Below are 20,447 nucleotides of genomic sequence, written 5' to 3'. Positions count from 1 at the left end.
AGAAAGCAAGCTTATGCAGCATCAGCCAAAAAAAAAAAAACCCTCCCATTTCACCCCTCCATTCGTTCCAAATGCCTGTCCAGCTCAGCCTTAAATTTATTTAGGCAATTAGCTTCCACAACAAAAGATGGAAGCCTGTTCCACCAATCAACTACAACCGCTGGTAGTTGATTGGTGACGCCAGTGACGTGGAACACCATACTGGTAAACCATTCCTCGAATGCCAAAAAGAGACAGATGACCATAACCTTACCTGCAGAAGCCACAATATTTGTTTTTTTTTATTTTTGGTTTTGGTGCTGACGTAGACTTCCAAACAGAGTTTTGTTCCTTACTCTCTGGGTTGAAAGGATGAAGCCATGTCTCATCTACTATTATCACTTTGCGCATAACCTCACCATCTTCAGTAACCATCCATTGCAGCTCTTGACAAACCTCTATGTGATCTTGCTGTTGCTCGTGTGCAAGTGGTCTTGGAACCCAGCATGCACAAACATGTATCATATGCAAATAGTCATTGAGAATACTGTGTGTGCTTCCTACTGATATTCTCAACATCTGTGCCAGTTGCCTTAATGTTATATAGCAATCTACTCTCACCATTACATAAGCAGTGTTTACGGTTTTTGTGGTGACAGCAGTGATTGGAGTTCCACGACCACTGATCTTTGTGATTGAATCACGTACATTTTTAAATATTCTAAACCACCTGCAAGCTGTGCTATAATGGAAGCACAGATTTAACATAACGCTCTTTTAACATTTCATACATGTCACATTTTCTTGAGATGGAAACATTAGCATTAGCATTAACAGAGGCATATGATGCAAGAAAGCAAGCTTATACAGCATCAACCAAAAAAAAAACCATTTCACCCATCCATTCACTCCAAACGTTTGCCTACTTCTGCTTTGAATTCATTTAAGCTGTCAACTTTTACAATGACAGATGGGAGTTTGTTCCAGCAATCAACCAGCTGGCTAAAGGCAAATTTCCACGCATCTATTCTACAATTGTCTTTCCTCAGTTTGAATTTATGTCCCCTCAGGTGCCTAATCTGAGCAAGAGAATCCCATCATCCATTATTTCCAACAACCAAATCTTTATTGATTCAACCCTGTATAAGAGTGAAGTGATGTTAATAATGTGGGAGGGTACTAACTGTCAATAAGTATAAAATGAAAAATAATTTATTTTACATGATTCAATAATTTTAAAATGAAGTATTTTTATTTACTAATACTGTGAACAGCATTAATTGATTATCCTGTGTACTACCAGTGGTATGCACACTGTGTTTGAAAGTGGGCCTAAAGTGTTCAAATCAGTTGTACAAAAAATTTCTTTCTTAAAATTAATGCTAATGGAAAATTTTAAGAAAGAAATTTTTTGTACAACTGATTTGAACACTTTAGGCCCACTTTCAAACACAGTTTGAAACAAAAACTTACATGTCACGTTCATAATTACATAGGCAAAACTGAACAGGCATAAACTTGACCACCACCAAGGTCACACCATGCACTGTTGCTATGTGATGTAGCTTGGTTTGGTCTTAAATTCCAGAGCTCAGCTAGAAATAGCAAGCATTACAGTTGTTCACATTAAAATTATGATCATTCTTTATTGAACAACTGCTGTTTTTAATCTGCTTTTGTACCTTATTGTTATTGCCCATGAATTTGACATTGACATTATTTCCTATCAGTTTTAATTTAGTTTCTAAACATTTATGGGAGTTCTCATATAACTATCTCTACACGATGTAATGAGCCTACATTACATTGTGTAGGAAACCAGAGAGGGTAATACTCTTGATCTGGTTATCAGCAGTGATCATTCATGTATTAAGAATTTTCTGATAAAGGAACCATTAGGTGGCAGTGATCACAGTGTACTGATGTGGGATTTACTTCAAGATATAATTACCATCAGGGGTAAAGGAAGGGGTTTTTGCTTCCGTAAAGGTGAGACTACAGTGGTCTCAGTCAGTTTTTAAATTCTGTACAGTGGGACCAACTGATGATTACCAACAGCAAATTCTAAATGTGAAGCATTCAAGGAATTAATAGTGGAAGCTACTAAGTGTTTCATACCTATTAAGAAATATTGTTCAAGGTTTAGGCCTAAATGGTTATCAAATGAACTAAAGAGACTCCTGGCAGAGAAGAAAAATGCATGGGATGCATATAAATTACCAGGCGACACAGAAGCCTATGATATATATAAGCTAGTCTGTAATCAAGTCACAAAGGAGGTTAGGCAGGCGAAGGCAGATTACGAGAAACCTTTGGCAAAAGATGCTAAGAAAAACCGCAAGGATTTCTTTACTTATATAAACTCAAGGAAGGGGATGAATCTGATTAGTTCACTTGATATCGATGGTTCGACTGTTGATGATCCTGCTCAGATAGCAAACAAACTGAATGAGTATTTTGCATCTACATTCACACATGAGGAGTTATTAAGGTTTGAAAATGACACAAGGTTAACAAATTGTAACAGGGTGCTTAATGATTTTGTAATAACTGAGAACAAAGAGGAGGAGAAATTGTTGAAATTAAACATAAGAAAGGCACCTGGGGTGAATGGAGTTATATTAAATAAATCCAGTTATATTAAAGGAGGCGGCAAAGGAAGTAAGCAAACCCTTAGCCATAATTATGAGAGCATCCTTGGACTCAGGGGAGGTCCCCACGGACTGGAGACGTGCAAATGTTTCCCCAATTCACAAAGGGGGGGATCGAAGGGTGACACGAGTAATTACAGAACAGTTAGTTTAACTTCTGTTCCGGGTAAAATAATGGCGTCACTGGTTAAAGATGCAGTGCAGGATCATCTAGACATGACTTCAGTTATAGTTCAGACACATCATGGTTTTGTTAAGGGAAAGTCTTGTCTGACAAATTTGATTCGTTATAATGATGTGGTTACAAAGGAACTGGATGCAAAAAATAATTTTGATATCATATACTTGGATTTCAGGAAAGCTTTTGACACCGTTGCGCATGGAAGAATACTGGTCAAATTGGAGCAGAATGGTATTACGGGTAAGTTGCTACAGTGGATAAAAGGATGGTTGAGTGGGAGAAGACAGAGGGTGGTAATCAATGGGTGCTGCTCTTCATGGACTAATGTTATTAATAGAGTCCCACAGGGTTCAGTGTTGGGTCCACTGTTGTTTTTTTATATTTATCAATGATATTGATGAAGGTATATCAGGCTTAGTATCGAAGTTTGCAGATGATACAAAGGTTGGTAGGGTTGTTATTGACAGTAATGGCAGTGTGTTACTGCAACAGGATCTAGAAAATTTGGGCAGATGGGCTGAGAAATGGCAACTGAAGTTTAACATTGAAAAATGCAAAGTACTGCATATGGGTAGAAGTAACCCCAGAGAAACGTACCAACTGTGTGGTACTACACTTAAGGTGGTAGAAAATGAAAAAGACCTGGGAATAACTGTGTAGTCAGATATGAAGTTTTCTGAGCAATGCAGACAGGCTGCCAGGGTAGGTGATGGGGTGTTGTCAATGATATACAAGAATTTTTCTAGCAGGGAAAAGGAGGTGATTGTCCCTCTGTATAAGGCAATGGTCAGGCCATGCCTTGAGTACTGCATGCAGGTCTTGAGGCCTCATTTTAGGAAGGATGTAGATTTGCTTGAGCATGTACAGAGAAGGGCAACAAGATTGGTGAGGGGAATAAAGGGATCCTCTTACCAGGAGAGGCTTAAGTTCTGCAAATTGCAGCAGCCGGAGACAAGGCACCTGTGAGGTGATCTGATTGAGGTGTATAAGGCCTTGAATGGGTTGAGCACGCTGAATTCTAATGGGATTCTTCCACTTGTTCAGATTATGAATCTAAGGGGGCATAAATTGAAATTGAGGAAGGACAGATGTAGAATAGATGTGTGGAAATTTGCTTTTAGCCAGGGGGTGGTTAATTGCTGGAACAAACTTCCATCTGTCGTTGTGGAAGTTGATAGGTTTAATAAATTTAAGGAGGAACTGGACAAATATTTAGAGAGGATTGTTTTTTAATTTTTTTTTTTTTTTTTTTTGGCTGATGCTGCATAAGCTCATACACTTGCTTTCTTGCATTACATGCCATTACTACTACTACTTTCTGTAAGTATTTTGTGAAATTTAGGTATGCAGTATATGTACAGGTATTAGTTCTGTTATTTCCTAATATTAATCTTTTTTTTTTTTTTTGCATGGAAATTTTCTTTGCTATTATATTAGGCTTGGTACTAACTGCTGAATGTATATCACTATTTTTCAAACTTTTTTGTAAATGTGCTCATGTACAATTTTTGCATATTATGCTAAATTTATTGGCTTTTTTATCTATATATTTGTTATCAAAAATTTATTATGTAATTCTTCAATTTTATTCTTTATATGCCTGGTGGGCTGTCTATGATTCTTCTACATAAATCAAGTAAGGTAGAGGTTCCCAAACTTTCTTGGTTCATAGCACCCAGTGTCTCAGTAATTTTTTCACAGCACCGCTGGCCAAAAGAAATACCTAACAATTCTGTTTATTAAGTAGTTAGGTCCAAACAACTTAATAAGTAATGTTGAAACTGTGAACTACCTAGAGCTAGTAGTTTTCTTGGTGTCTGACAGATGTTGAGTATTGCTGTATTTTCCTCGAATATTTTAAATATCCCGCGGTGCCCCTGTGAATCAACTACAGTGTCCTGGGGCACCACGTTGCACCACACAGTTTGGAAACCACTGAAATAAGGGATCTGTCCGATCCCTTCTTTTCTTTTTTGTATCCATATACAAGTAGCCTCTTTGTCTCCATTTTCACCTCTCTTTGCTAGTGACTCTTTATACTCAACCTTTCACCAGTCTTACCCATCGGCGATTTCATTACATATATGTTTATAACATTCATATAAATCACAATAAATAAAATTACTCATATTTTCCTATAATGTGCAGAATAAGATGACCAAATGGATATAACTTTTAATAACAGGTGAACATCATCAATCTGACACCGATAGATTTTCTATTTAATTAAGCAAAATTCAAAATAGTCTGCATATGTACATAAAATTGCATGGTATTTCAGAGACTGCTGGGAGCCATTGCGGTACAAGTAAACACATGGGTTGTGTTAGGGTAGCTAAGAATAGAAACAGGTGCAGGTATACTTGCGTGTACACCAATGCTAGGAGTTTAGTAAATAAATTTGATGAATTTGAGGTATTGCTCAAAACATCAAAGGCAGATATTGTTGGGATATCAGAGACGTGGTGTCACACAGATATAAGGGATGCAGAACTGCAATTTGGGGAGTACAACGTCTACAGAAAGGATAGACAGGATAGGAAGGGGGGAGGGGTTATGCTATTAGTTAAGAAACACATAAAAACCAAGGAAGTGAAGCCAGTCGACATCGCCGGACAGTGCAGTGTTGAGTCAGTTTGGTGTGACATAAGCATTGGGAGATCAAAATTGAGAGTAGGAGTGTGCTATAGGCCTAATGACTCTGATGAGTATAATAAGGAACTGTACAGGGAAATAGAGTGGTCCAGTAAATCAGAGAGTCTTATAATGGGAGATTTTAATTTCCCAGATATTGACTGGAATTTGGGGGCTGGGCTATTGTGGATTTATTGGATGATTGTTTTCTACATCAGCATGTTCGGGAGGCAACTAGAGGGAGTAATACTCTTGATTTGATTATCAGCAGTGATTCTTCATGCATTAAGAATCTGCAGATAAACGAACCACTAGGTGGCAGTGATCACAGTGTGCTGAAGTGGGATTTACTCAAAGAGGTAACTACCATTAGGGGTAAAGGGAAGGGTTATTGCTTCCGTAAAGGCGACTACGATGGACTGAGACAGTATTTAAATTCTATACAGTGGGACCAGCTGATGATGTTACCAACAGCAAATTCAAAATGGGAAGCATTCAAAGAACTTATCTTGGAAGCTACTAGGCTTTACATACCAACTAAGAAATATTGTTCAAGGTTTAGGCCAAAATGGATGTCAGATGAACTAATGAGGCATATGGCAGAGAAGAAAAATGCATGGGATACTTACAAATTAACACATGACACAGAAGCCTATGATAGATACAAGTTGATATGCAACCAAGTTACAAAGGAGGTTAGGCAGGCAAAGGCAGATTACAAGAAATCCTTGGCAAGGGATGCAAAGAAAAACAGCAAAGAGTTCTTTACTTATGTAAACTCTAGAAGGAAGGGGATGAATCAGATTGGTCCACTTGATATTGATGGGTCAACTGTTGATGATCCTGCTCAGGTAGCTAACAAACTAAATGAATATTTTGCATCGACATTCACACATGAGGAGTTATTCAGCGAGGGGAATGCCAGAGGTGTATCCAACTCTAGCAGTAAGCTACAGAATCTTGAAATAACTGGGAGTAAAGTGGAGGAGAAACTGTTGAAGATTAACACTAGAAAGGCACCCGGGGTGGATGGGATCTATCCAGTTATATTAAAGGAGGCAGCAAAGGAAGTAAGCAAACCCTTAGCCATAATTATGAGAGCTTCCTTGGACTCAGGGGAGGTACCCATAGACTGGAAATGTGCAAATGTGACCCCAATTCACAAAGGAGGATCAAAGGCTGACACAAGTAATTATAGACCTGTGAGCTTAACTTCTGTTCCAGGAAAATTAATGGAAGCACTGGTTAAAGAAGCACTGCAGGATCATTTAGACAAGACTTCAGTTATAGCTCAGACACAGCATGGTTTTGTTAAGGGGAAGTCTTGCCTGACCAACTTGATTGGATATTATGATGCAGTCACAAAAGAACTGGATGCAGGGAATAACTTTGATATTATATACTTGGATCTTAGAAAGGCTTTTGATACTGTTACACATGGAAGACTGCTACACAAATTGGAGCAGTGTGACATTGGAGGCAAATTGCTGCTATGGATAAAGGGGTGGTTGAGGGGGAGAAGACAGAGAGTGGTAATCAATGGACACTGCTCATCGTGGACTAATGTTATTAGTGGAGTCCCTCAGGGCTCAGTGTTGGGTCCATTATTGTTTTCTGTATTTATAAATGATATTGATGATGGTATATCAAGCTTAATGTCCAAGTTTGCAGATGATACAAAGGTTGGCAGGGTTGTCAAGGACACTACTGACACTATGCTGCTGCAACAGGATCTGGAAAGGTTGAGCAGATGGGCTGAGAGGTGGCAAATGAAGTTTAACATTGACAAATGTTAGAACATTTGTCAATGTTAAAAGGTGTGATTATTCCATTGTATAAGGCAATGGTCAGGCCACACCTAGAGTACTGTATACAGGTCTGGAGGCCTCATTTCAAGAAGGATGTAGAGCTGCTGGAACGAGTACAGAGAAGGGCAACAAGATTAGTGAATGGAACAAAGGGGTGCTCTTACGAAGAAAGGCTTAAGTTTTGCAAATTACAGTGTCTGGAGACTAGGCACCAGCGAGGTGATCTGATAGAGGTGTATAAAGCCTTGAATGGTTTAAGCATGCTCAATGCTGATGGGATTCTTCCTCTAGCTCAGAAAAATCACCTGAGAGGGCATAAATTCAAATTGAGGAAAGACAGATGTAGGATAGACGTGAGGAAATTTGCCTTTAGCCAGCGGGTGGTTGGTTGGTGGAACAGACTTCCATCCATTGTGGTGGAGGTTGATAGCCTAAATAAGTTTAAGGCTCAGCTGGACAGGTATTTGGAACGAACAGAGGGGTGAAGTGGAAGTGGGTTTTTTTTTTTTTTTTTTTTGGCTGAGCTTGCTTTCTTGCATCAAATGCCTCTACTAATGCTAATGCTCTACTAATGCTAACTCATTTTAAATTCTGGTAAGAATTCAATGAACACTTTGATAAGAGATATAAAGGTGTAGCAAGTTCTTCCAAATGTGATTGTCAATTACCATGCTAAAATTGCTGTGTTGAAAATGTTGCTCTAGTTTGTAATATATTAAGACAAAAGTTGTACAGATAAAATTTTTGTGTCACTTGAACTAGTATTTTTGGTAAATGTATGATGCCACTATGTTTGTTATATGAGGTTCATACAATAAGCCTCTATATCATTGTTTTGAAGCCTGTAAAAAAATCAGCATTAAACAGTGCACAAATAACAAATATTTCAAAGGAAATATTGATCAGCAAGGGAAGGGCAGCTATTACCATCACACAATACAAGAGCCAAAAATGGCAAACACCGAATTGCAGACTAATGAGTGCAGGAAAGGTTAAATGCACAGTAATGTTGTTAATCTTATACCAATTTATTATGTGTTGAATTTATTATCCTCTTATACATTAACCAAGTTTCAGAAGTGTTAATGAATATACAGTAGACTTTCAATTTTCCGGGATAGATGGTAAAAAAAAATTCCTGGATAATCAATTTCCCGGTTAATCCAAAAATACAGTAAGTCCCCAACATATGTAAGTAATACATTCCAGGACTTCTTACGCAAGTAGAATTTTACGTATCTCACGAATGACTAATAAAATATTGCTACTATATTCCTGATATGCAAAAATTACAAAAACCACATATATCCTCAGAAGAAAAATAGTTATATATTTTTAATTAGTTCAATTAAAAAAAGTATCTAGGGACAGTGGTGAAGTAGCCAGGGTCGCACATAAGAAAAGAAAACATGAAAGGAAGAAAAAATGCATGTTATTGTAATGTAAACACTGATTTGTATTTCATAGCCTTGGTTATTATGGTTAAATTCATTGATGCCGATCGCTTCACTGCTTCTCGTATTCTGTCTTTCTCCTTTATTGTGTTCACCATTGCCACTGGGGCGCCTCCGTAGCCAGGTGGGCAGGAGCAGCAGTGCGTAGCATATGCGTCTTGATTAGACCGGGGTTCGAGCCCATGACCACTAAATACGGATGATGTGGAAAGGTCAGGAAATGACCACCACATATCCCCGGAGAAATATGGCCTTAATTGCTAATGCTCCTTAAAAAAAACCAAATAACAAATAACCGTTGCCACTGACAAATCTGAATTTTGTGTGATACTTGTTATTAATGTTTGGCCATTTTCATAAATCCTTATTATTTTAATTTTCTGATCCAACTCGATCGCTTTTCTTTTTTTGGTAGAATTACTAGTACTCCTGTCACTTATTCTCTTAGTCGGCACCATGAGAACAGTCAAAATTAAATTTTCTAAAAAGAACTTCACAGGGCAAAAACTCACTGTTATCCCCCCACACGAGCTTGCATTTTACTAAAGCTCATTTCTGGAGATCACTACCATAAAACAGTAAAAACAATTTGCACTTTCTGGTTTATTGGGCTTTTCTGTTAGCACAATCTATTATAATTGGGTAGTAAACTCGATCTTATTGCATTTGTGATAATATTGATAGCTGGAATTGTGTGGGTTTTTATTTTATGGTATTATGGTGAAATGAGTTCCCCTTCACTGAAATCTTCAGTCATATAAATAATGTAACATAAGTCCAAAGCCACATTGGTCGGGGAATTACTGTATTGAAAAATGTCCAGAAATCTACGTAAAAAGTATGCCGATAGATAAAAAAACTTACCATGCACTACTCGCGTGTCCAATACACAAGTAGTGCATATTGGACACAAATTTATTTTTTATGATGTCCATTTTAAATCTAATAGCTTCCCTTTATTTTTTACAATGTCGTGTATGGTTTGGTCATAACATTATTATGGTTCTTTAGAGATTTAACAGATGCATCATTTTAAAACTTTCAAATAATTTCAAGTTTATGGTTAATTGAAACTCTTGCATTCGCCCATCATTTTTGCAATTTCTAAAAAAAAAAAAAAGTTACTATAAAAAAATTCTGAAATAAATAAACAAAATTTGTCCTTAGGCGGAACACAAATCGAAGCGACGCACTAAAACAAACTAAACATTTGGTCTCTCTCTCTTTTATTTTTTTTAATTTTTTTTTTTTTTTTAGCAGGAGGTGTGAAGACAGCAGGGGTTTCAAGATAATAGGCACACTAACCTCCCAATGATGATTTATAATGCTGCTTCTTGCTCCTTATTTACTTATGTCCATTGCAAAATATCTGTTTATACCTATTCTAGTTATTACTTGAATTTTATTATTTTTGGTTGATTTTTTTATATTTTTTTTAATTTGGAGTCTTGAAGTGTCCCGGTTAATCCAATCCCAGTAAATCAAGAGTCAGCTGTATACGGCATTTTACCAAATATACTTCTGATACCTCAGTTACATTGAATATTTTAATAATACAATTTTATCCTAGCAACAGAATAACTTAATTTATGGAATAAAGCTAGGGCACTATTCATCAATTAAAAAGAACTAAGTGACTTTTACCTTTAGTTCATGATCAAGTTTTTCAATTTCAGAGAGATCATCTGTGTTAACAGTTACCAATTTTTCTGTAGAATTAGAATAAAACACACTAGCTCCAACTATACTACCTCCATCAGAAGTTCTTCCACCTGTTAAGTTAACTCCAGCAGCACAACCAATCTAAAAAATTATACACACAGAAACTTTTTATTCTGATATAAAATTTTCTTTAACTATATTAACAGTGCTAACTATATTAATGTATTAATATAACTAACTATATTAATGTATTATTAAAGTATTCACTTTACTATGTATATAAAGTGCTTAGCATCATAATACACAGCCATTTCTGAATAAACAGAAAATTTTTTAAGGTGGCATCGTTTTAGGTTATATCTCATATTGTGAATGCCTTCACAACAAGTTGCCATGATATTGCACTACTTCGAATAAGTAACGCTTCACCTAAGGAGAAGACTAGTGTTACTTATTCTCAGATAGGTACCACCACCCAGACAGCACTGTTTCAGGGCTATTTGGCCTTTCGTCAGTGAGTGGTGGGTAGGTACCCAGGTGATGCAATGATGGCAAAAACAGTTATGAAGTATAACTCCACAATATGAGAGATGCCTGATGGTGTATGATGTATTTAGACTAAGGCGCATTTAGGGCTAGAGCCTCAAGCTGCGAACAAATTTAGACTATGTATATAAAGTGCTTAGCATCATAATACACAGCCATTTCTGAATAAACAGAAAATTTTTTAAGGTGGCATCATTTTAGGTTATATCTCATATTGTGAATGCCTTCACAACGAGTTGCCATGATATTGCACTACTTCGAATAAGTAACGCTTCACCTAAGGAGAAGACTAGTGTTACTTATTCTCAGATAGGTACCACCACCCAGACAGCACTGTTTCAGGGCTATTTGGCCCTTCGTCAGTGAGTGGGTAGGTACCCACTCACTGACGAAGGGCCACCTTAAAAAATTTTCTGTTTATTCAGAAATGGCTGTGTATTATGATGCTAAGCACTTTATATACATAGTCTAAATTTGTTCGCAGCTTGAGGCTCTAGCCCTAAATGCGCCTTAGTCTAAATACATCATACACCATCAGGCATCTCTCATATTGTGGAGTTATACTTCATAACTGTTTTTGCCATCATTGCATCACCTGGGTACCTACCCACTCACTGACGAAGGGCCAAATAGCCCTGAAACAGTGCTGTCTGGGTGGTGGTACCTATCTGAGAATAAGTAACACTAGTCTTCTCCTTAGGTGAAGCGTTACTTATTCGAAGTAGTGCAATATCATGGCAACTCGTTGTGAAGGCATTCACAATATGAGATATAACCTAAAACGATGCCACCTTAAAAAATTTTCTGTTTATTCAGAAATGGCTGTGTATTATGATGCTAAGCACTTTATATACATAGTCTAAATTTGTTCGCAGCTTGAGGCTCTAGCCCTAAATGCGCCTTAGTCTAAATACATCATACACCATCGGGCATCTCTCATATTGTGGAGTTATACTTCATAACTGTTTTTGCCATCATTGCATCACCTGGGTACCTACCCACTCACTGACGAAGGGCCAAATAGCCCTGAAACAGTGCTGTCTGGGTGGTGGTACCTATCTGAGAATAAGTAACACTAGTCTTCTCCTTAGGTGAAGCGTTACTTATTCGAAGTAGTGCAATATCATGGCAACTCGTTGTGAAGGCATTCACAATATGAGATATAACCTAAAACGATGCCACCTTAAAAAATTTTCTGTTTATTCAGAAATGGCTGTGTATTATGATGCTAAGCACTTTATATACATAGTCTAAATTTGTTCGCAGCTTGAGGCTCTAGCCCTAAATGCGCCTTAGTCTAAGTATTCACTTTAATAATATTAAAATGATTATTAATAAGTCATTAAATTTTATATTCAAAAATTTATATAGTTTTCATCCCAATCACAAAAAGAAAACTACTACATGTGTGGCTATCCACACATGAATGAAGCAAATTATGTAAAACCATAAGTGAAAATTTTGATTCAAATAATGTTGCAATCAGTTTGGGTTAAAAAAATAAAATAAAATATACAATTTAAAAAAAAATAATAATAATACTTCAGAAGAAGCAATAATAACAAAATTGTGATTAATTAAGCATAGCTAACAGTCTAGAAATACAAGAAATTCAAGGGAGCTTTTAAAAATCAATTCTACTATCAAATTTCTAAAATGTATAATGAAAGCTCAACTACAAAAAGAAATAAAAATAATTCAGGGAGGAATTTTAATAATTATGGAATTATCTACTTACAGCAATGGTATAGTTGAAAACCTATGCAATTCCCATTTTACCACAAAATGTGATGACCATTTCTATCTGTTCAACTTAAAACACACACAAAATTATGAAAAATTGAAATTAAATCTCATCCATTACATCAAATACAAACAAACTTTGCCCTATGAACAAAAGTCTGAGTAACAGTGCTGGTTTCATTTCTTTTTTTTTTTTTTTTTTATGTGCTTGTCAAAATTAGTAAAACATTATTAACAATAAGTGGCAGCAGTTCTTTTAGAATACCTGATGCCTGTTTTTGCAAATGTATATTTCTTTTGTAGTTTGGGAAACTTTGGAAACATTTCCCAAAAGCAATTTTCCTAAATATCTGATACTTCTACTTGCAATCTACCAGAGTGGTAGGCGTATAAGTTGACCTTATATTTTAAGACATAAAACTATGTATTTTAGTCATATTCATTGTATAAGTTGAGTTATAATTGCAAAACCCTTTTATGAAGCATATGTACCAAAGTTATCCGCTACTGGTCAACTTTTGGAACCTATCACGAGGAGCCAGATAATTACTGTGTTGTTTAGAAGCAGTATTGTTTAGAAGCTTGTATCTGGCTCAAGTCTTGAGTTGTTGGCATCTGTGGATTTGCTGCCAAATGACTCAAGGCCCGAGTTATGTGGCAGCGAATGGGTTAAAGGAAGGCAATTTGCAGTTTTCTATTCATCTGAAGCTTTATCCTGCAACAGCATCATCTTGCCTTAACTTGTATTACTTGAGTGTGTGCATGCATCTTTAAAATGAATAATCCTTCAAAAAGAATGAAGTAGGGCAGAGGATGCAAGTTGAAAGTTGCAACATTTTCCAAAACCACAAACATCTGTGCAACAGCCAGAAAATTTGGTGTAAGTGAAAAGTCAGTGCATGACTGGAAAAAGAACAAAGATTTGTTAAAAAAAGATGCCTAGGAAGAAATGTGCTGAGAGGAGAAAAGAGTCATTGGCCCAGCTCGAAGACAATCTTTTTGATTGGGTATTAGCAAAGAGCCATCCACATCAGATATACTCTGACAAGAAATGGCTTTCATGTTGAAGTACTTCAATGAGCAAAATCTGACCTACAAGTAAGTTAGAAATTCAAAGGAAGTTTCAGTTGGTGCAGACACTTTAGGGGGAAAAAAAAAAACGATTGCTATTATGCCAAATGGCAAAAATAGCTAAGAGACTAATAGATGAATTGGAAAATAAAATTACTGATTTTCAACAAATATAATAAAAATACACAAGGAACACAATTTTCCATGGTCACACATTGGAAATATGGATGAAACTCTAAGAATTTTGACATTGTAGGGAACCAAACTGTGAATTCAAAAGGAGCCAAAACAGTTTTAGTGAAGACAACTGGACATGAGAAAACTGTTTACAGTCGTATTAATTTGCATGGCAGATGGAACAAAGTTAAAGATAATGGTAGTTTTTAAAACAAAAACAATACCAAAGATTCGATTTCTCCCTGGAATATTTATTCATGTATGTGAAAATGGTTGGATGGATGAAGATGGAGTTAAGCTTTGGATAGAAAACATTTGGAAAAGGTGGTCTGGTTAATTACAAAAGGAATCAAGTTTATTGGTTTGGGATATGTTTAAACCAAATTACAACAGAGAAAACAAAAAAAAAAAAAAAAAAAAAAAATATATATATATATATATATATATATATATAATCCAACATTAATACAAAAACTGCTATTATACAGAGTGGATTACCATTACTTGTGCAGCTGTTAAATGTTTGTCTCAACAAACCATTCAAAGATAATACTTGTGCAGATTGGAATGATTGGATTATGATTGGCAAAAAAAAAAAGCTTTACCAAAGGTGAAAATATGCAGCCGGCTCCATTGGATATTTTGTGTAAGTTTGTGATAAATATGTGGAACAAAATTGATGTTAAAGCTATCATAAACTCATTTAAAAAAGGTAGTATATCAAATTCCACAGACAGCATAGAAAATGATTTTTAGGGCAGAATGATGATTTATCGGATGTGTCGAATAATGAGTGGGATCTGTCTAATGAAAATTAAATTGAAATTGAAGAGGACATTACAAGAGACATTTTGTTATTTAGCATTAGTAAAGGTATATAATACAAGAAAGCAAGATTATATAGCATCAGCCAAAAAAAAAAAAAAAATCTAATTTCACCCATCCACCCGCTCCAAATGTTTGTCTAGTTCTATTTAAGCTATCAATTGCTACGACAGATGGAAGTTTGTTCCAGCAATCAACCACATGTTGGCTAAAGGCAAACTTCCGTACATCTATCCTGCAACATCTTTCCTCAATTTGAATTTATGTCCTCTCAGGCAATTATTCTGAGCAAGAGGAAGAATCCCATCAGCATTTAGCATGCTCAAACCATTCAAAGCATTATAAACCTCAATCAGATCACCTCGCAGGTGTCTAGTCTCTACCCATTATAATTTGCAAACTTAAGCCTTTCTTCGTAAAAGCAACCCTTTGTTCCATTCACTAATCTTGTTGCCCTTCTCTGCTCTTGCTCCAACAGCTATACATCCTTCCTAAAATGAGGTTTCCAGACCTGTATACAGTACTCAAGGTGTGGCCTGACTATTGCCTTATACCAGGGGACAATCACCTACTTATCCTAGAAAAATTTGTGTATATCACTGACAAGACACCATGAGCTGCTCTTACAGACCACTCCACTGCTCACAAAATGTCATATCTGCCGGCACAATTACCCCCAGGTCCTTTTCATTCTCTACCACTGTCAGTGTACTACCACACAGTTGATATGTTACAATGGGGTTACTGCTTCCCATATGCAGTACTTTACATTTGTCAAAGTTAAACTTCAATTGCCACCTCTCAGCACATCTGCTAAACTTTTCTAGATCCTGTTGCATCAGCGTACTGTCATTAGTGTCATTCACAACCCTGCCACCCTTCGTATCATCTGCAAACTTGGACATTAAGCATGGTATACCATCATCAATATCATTAATAAATACAGAAAACAACAATGGACCCAACACTGAACCCTGGGGGACTCCACTAATAACATTAGTCCACAAAGAGCAGTGTCCATTGATTACGATTCTTTGTCTTCTCCCACTCAACCATCCCTTTATCCATAGCAGCAGTTTGCCTCCAATGCCACACTGCTCCAAATTGAGCAGCAGCTTTCCATGGCAACAGGTTCAAAATTCTTTCTAAGATCAATAAAATATAATATAATAGAGTTATTCCCTGCAACCAGTTCCTTTGTGACCACATCATAGTATCCAATCAAATTGGTCAGACATGATTTCCCCTTAACAAAACCATGCCGTGTCCAAGCTATAACTGAAGTCTTCCCAGATGATCCTGCAGTGCTTCTTTAACCAGTGCCTCCATTAATTTCCCTGGAATAGAAGTTAAACTAACAGTTCTGTAATTATTTGCATCGCCTTTAGATCCTCCTTTGTGAATTGGGATCACATTTGCACATCTCCAATCCATGGGTACCTCCCCTGAGTCCAAGGCAGCTCTTATAATTATGGCTAAGGGTTTGCTTACTTCCTTTGCTGCCTCCTTTAATATAACTGCATAGATCTCATCTACCCCAGGTGCCTTTCTTATGTTTACCTTCAACAATTTCTCCTCCACTTTACTCTCAGTTATAACAAAATCATCTAGCTCACTGCCAGAGTTTCATTCACCTCTGCCTTTCCCCTCCCTGAATAACTCCTCAAGTGTGAATGTACATGCAAAATACTCATTTAGTTTGTTAGCTACCTGAGCAGGATCATCAACAATTGAACCATCGATATACAGTGGACCAATCTGATTCATCCCTTCCTTCTAGAGTTTCCATAAGTAAAGAACTCTTAGCAGTTTTTCTTTGCATCCTTTGCCAAAGATTTCTCGTAATCTGCATTTGCCTGCCTAACCTTCTTTATGACTTGGTTGCAGACCAGCTTATATCTATCACAGGCTTCCATGTCACCCTTTAATTTATGTATCCCATGAATTTTTCTTCTCTGCCACACGTCTCAATAGTTCATCTGACATCCATTTAGGCCTAAATCTTGAACAATATTTCTTAGTTGGTATGAAAAGCCTAGTAGCTTCCAAGATTAATTATTTGAATGCTTCCCATTTTGAATTTGCTGTTGGTAACATCATCAGTTGGTTCCACCAGACAGAATATAAATACTGTCTCAGAGCACCGTAGTCGCCTTTATGAAAGCAAAAACCCTTCCCTTTACCCCTGATGGTAGTTACCTCTTTGAGAAAATCCCACTTCAGCACAGTGTGATCACTGCCACCTAGTGGTTCCTTTATCTGCAGATTCTTAATGCACAAAGAATAACTACTGATAATCAGATCAATAGTATTACTCCCTCTAGTTGTCTCCCGAACGTGCTGATGTAGAAAACAATCATCGAATAAATCCACAAAAGCCATGAGTGACCAACCCACAAATTCCAGTCAATATCTGGGAAATTAAAATCCCCCATTCTAAGACTCTTTGATTTACTGGACCACTCTATTTTACTTTGCAGTTGTTTATTATACTCATCAGAGTCATTAGGCCTATAACACACTCCTACTAGCAATTTTGATTTCCCAGTGCTTATGTCACACTAAACTGACTATTTGATAGTGATACGTAATGATGTTTTTGATAGATTGTGTTAGCATGATAAGTGTATTGTATATTGAAACTTATATATTCATAACCTTATACATGCATTTTTTATTTTTAAAGAAGGTCTTAAATGTATAGTATCTGTCCCATTTTATATAAATTTTTAGGTTCAGATTTTAGGCCCTGCACATAAGTCAACGAAGATTTTAAAGGTCATATTTCAAATGTAAAGTTTCGACTTATATGCCAAGCACTATGGTATTCAGATAAACTAGCATTAGCATTAGTAAAGGAATACGATGCAAGAAAGCAAGCTTATGCAGCATCAGCCACACAAAAAAAAAAAAAAACCTCCCATTTCACCCCTCCATCTGTTCTAAATGCCTGTCCACCCTTAAATTTATTTAAGCTATCAACTTCCACAACAAAAGATGGAAGTCTGTTTGACCAATCAACTGCCCACTGGCTAAAGGTAAATTTCTGCACATCTATTCTACAACTGTCTTTCTTCCATTTGAATCTATGCTCAATTAGGTTCTTAATATGAGCAAGAGGAAGAATCCATTCAGCTTGCTCAACCCATTCAAGGGCTTATACACCTTGATCAGATCAACTCACAGGTGCCTACTCTTCAGGCCTTGCAATTTGCAGAACATAAGCTGTTGTTGTTATTTGGTTTTTAGGAGCATTAGCAATTAAGGCCATATTGCTCCGAGGATATGCAGTGGTTATTCCCTGACCTTTCCGCATCCTCCATATTTGGTGGTCACGGACTCGAACCCCGGTCTAATCAAGAAGCGTGTGCTACGCACTGCCGCTCCTGCTCACCTGGCTACAGAGGCACCCCCGCAGAACACAAGCCTTTCTTGGTAAGAGCACTCATGTGTTCCCCTCACCAATCTTCTTCTTCTTCATACTCGTTCTAGCAACTCTACCTCCTTCCTAAAATGAGGCCTCCAGACCTGTACACAGTACTCTAGGTATGGCCTGACCAATGCCTTGTATAACAGGATAATCACCTCCCTGTCCCTGCTAGCAAAATTCCTATATATCAGTGACAAGACTCCATGACCTGCCCTGGCAGCCCATCTGCACTATTTGGCGAACTTCATATTTGACTGCAAAATTATCCCCTAGTCTTTTTCACTTTCCACTTTCCTGAGTGTAGTACCACAGAGTTAGTACATTTCTCTTGGGTTATTGCTACCCACACACAGTACTTTACATTTGTCAATGTTTAAACTTCAGTTGCCATTTCTCAGCCCATTTTCCCAACTTATGTAGATCCAGTTGGAGTAGCATACAGTCTTTACTGTCGTTAACAACCCTGCCAACCTTTGTATAATCTGCAAATTTAGACATTAAACCTGATATACCTTCATCAATATCATTGATAATTACACAAAACAACAATGGGTTTGATTTTTTTTTTTTTTTTGATTTGGTAGTTGTTGGCGCATCGGCTTCTGTGGCCATATTGCACCTCCCAAGGTTTTTGCAGTACTTTGATCCAAGCCCGAGGCGGGAATCGAACCCGCGACCTTTGGGTTGCCGGGCAGGTACTTTACCCACTCGGCTAGCCCGGTCGGCACAACAATGGGCCCAACACCGAATCCCGGGGAACTCCATTAATAACATTTGTCCATGAAGAGCAGTATCCATTGATTACCATTCTCTGTCGTCTACCACTCAACCATCCCTTTATCCATTGTAGCAACTTACCCTTAATGCCATACCTCTCTAATTTGAACATCAGTCTTCCATATGCAACAGTATCAAAAGCTTTCCTGAAATCCAAGTATATATCAAATTTATTTTTGGCATTCAGTTCCTTTGTGACCACATCATAGTATCCAATCAAACTGGTCAGATAAGACCTCCCTAAAACAAACCCATGCTGTGTCTTAACTATTACTGCAGTCTTGTCTGGATGATCCTGCAATGCTTCTTTAAACATTGACTCTATTATTTTACCCAGAACACAAGTTAAACTAACAAACCTGTAGTTAGTTGTGTCACCTTTTGAACCTCCTTTGTGAATTGGTGATACATTTGCACACCTCCAGTCCATGGGGACCTCCCCTGAGTCCAAGGAAGCTCTCATAATTATGGCTAAGGATTTTCTTACTTCCTTTGCTGCCTCCTTTAATATAACTGGATAGATCCCATCCACCCCAGGTGCTTTCCTTATGTTTAACAATTTCTCCTCCACTTTGCTCTCAGTTATTACAAAATCACTTAGCTCCCTGTTAGTGTTTTATAAACTTCTGGCACTCCCCTCATTGAATAACTGCTCATATGTGAATGTAGATGAAAAATACTCATTCAGTTTATCAGCTACCTGAGCGTGATCATCAATAGTTAAACCATCTATGTTAAGTGGTCCAATCTGATTCATCCCCTCCTTCTTGAGTTTCCATAAGTAAACTCTGTGCATCCTTTGCCAAAGATTTCTCATAATCTACTTCGCCTGACTCACTTGCTTTCTGACTTGATTATAGACTATTTAATATCTGCCATAGGCTGATATTAAATGTCACTGTACAGAATTTAAAAACTGTCTGAGACCCCGGTAGTCACCTTTATGAAAGCAAAAGCCCTTTCCTTTAGCCTTAATGGTAATTACATCTTTAAGTAATTCCCACATTAGTACATTGTGATCACTGTAACCCAATGGTTCCTTTATCTGCAAATTCTTAATGCATGAATAATCACTGCTGATAATCAGATCAAGAGTATTACTCCCTCTGGTTGCCTCTTGAACATGTTGCTGTAGAAAACAGTCATCCAATAAATCCACAAAAGTCTTGCTAGTGTGCAAGTGACCAACTCACAGGTTCCAGTCAATATGTGGAAAGTTAAAATCCCCCCCATTATAAGACATTCTGATTTACTGGCCCACTCTATTTCTCTGCACAATTGCTCATTATAGTCATCAGATTCATTAGGCCTATCATCATCATCCATTTTCAATCCACTGCAGGATGAAGGCCTCTCCAGCAACTTTCCAGTTCCTTCTGTTTTGAGCACTGGCCATCCATTTACTACCCACAAGCTCATGAATTTCATCTATCCATCTCCGCCTTTGTCTTCCAGGTTTTCTTCTAACTCCTCTTGGGTACCATTCTGTTATTTTCTTAGTCCATCTGT

At 37.2% G+C, this 20,447-nt stretch overlaps 1 protein-coding gene across 1 annotated transcript in view; it reads right to left on the bottom strand.

The window, feature by feature from the left end:
- LOC150079667 (C-Jun-amino-terminal kinase-interacting protein 4-like) overlaps positions 1-20,447 on the bottom strand; it is a 540,406-nt gene that overhangs the window by 187,848 nt on the left and 332,111 nt on the right. The window contains exon 18 of the mRNA XM_090383158.1: positions 10,352-10,510. Within this exon, the coding sequence (XP_090239284.1) occupies positions 10,352-10,510 (159 nt within the window). The remainder of the gene's footprint in view (positions 1-10,351; positions 10,511-20,447) is intronic.

Source organism: Mastigoproctus giganteus, chromosome 10 (assembly GCF_048544385.1).
Source record: "Mastigoproctus giganteus isolate SK-2022 chromosome 10, ASM4854438v1, whole genome shotgun sequence".
Lineage (NCBI taxonomy): Eukaryota > Metazoa > Arthropoda > Arachnida > Uropygi > Thelyphonidae > Mastigoproctus > Mastigoproctus giganteus.
The sequence above is the reverse complement of the archived record's forward strand: the minus strand, read 5'-3'. Positions and strand labels throughout refer to the sequence as shown.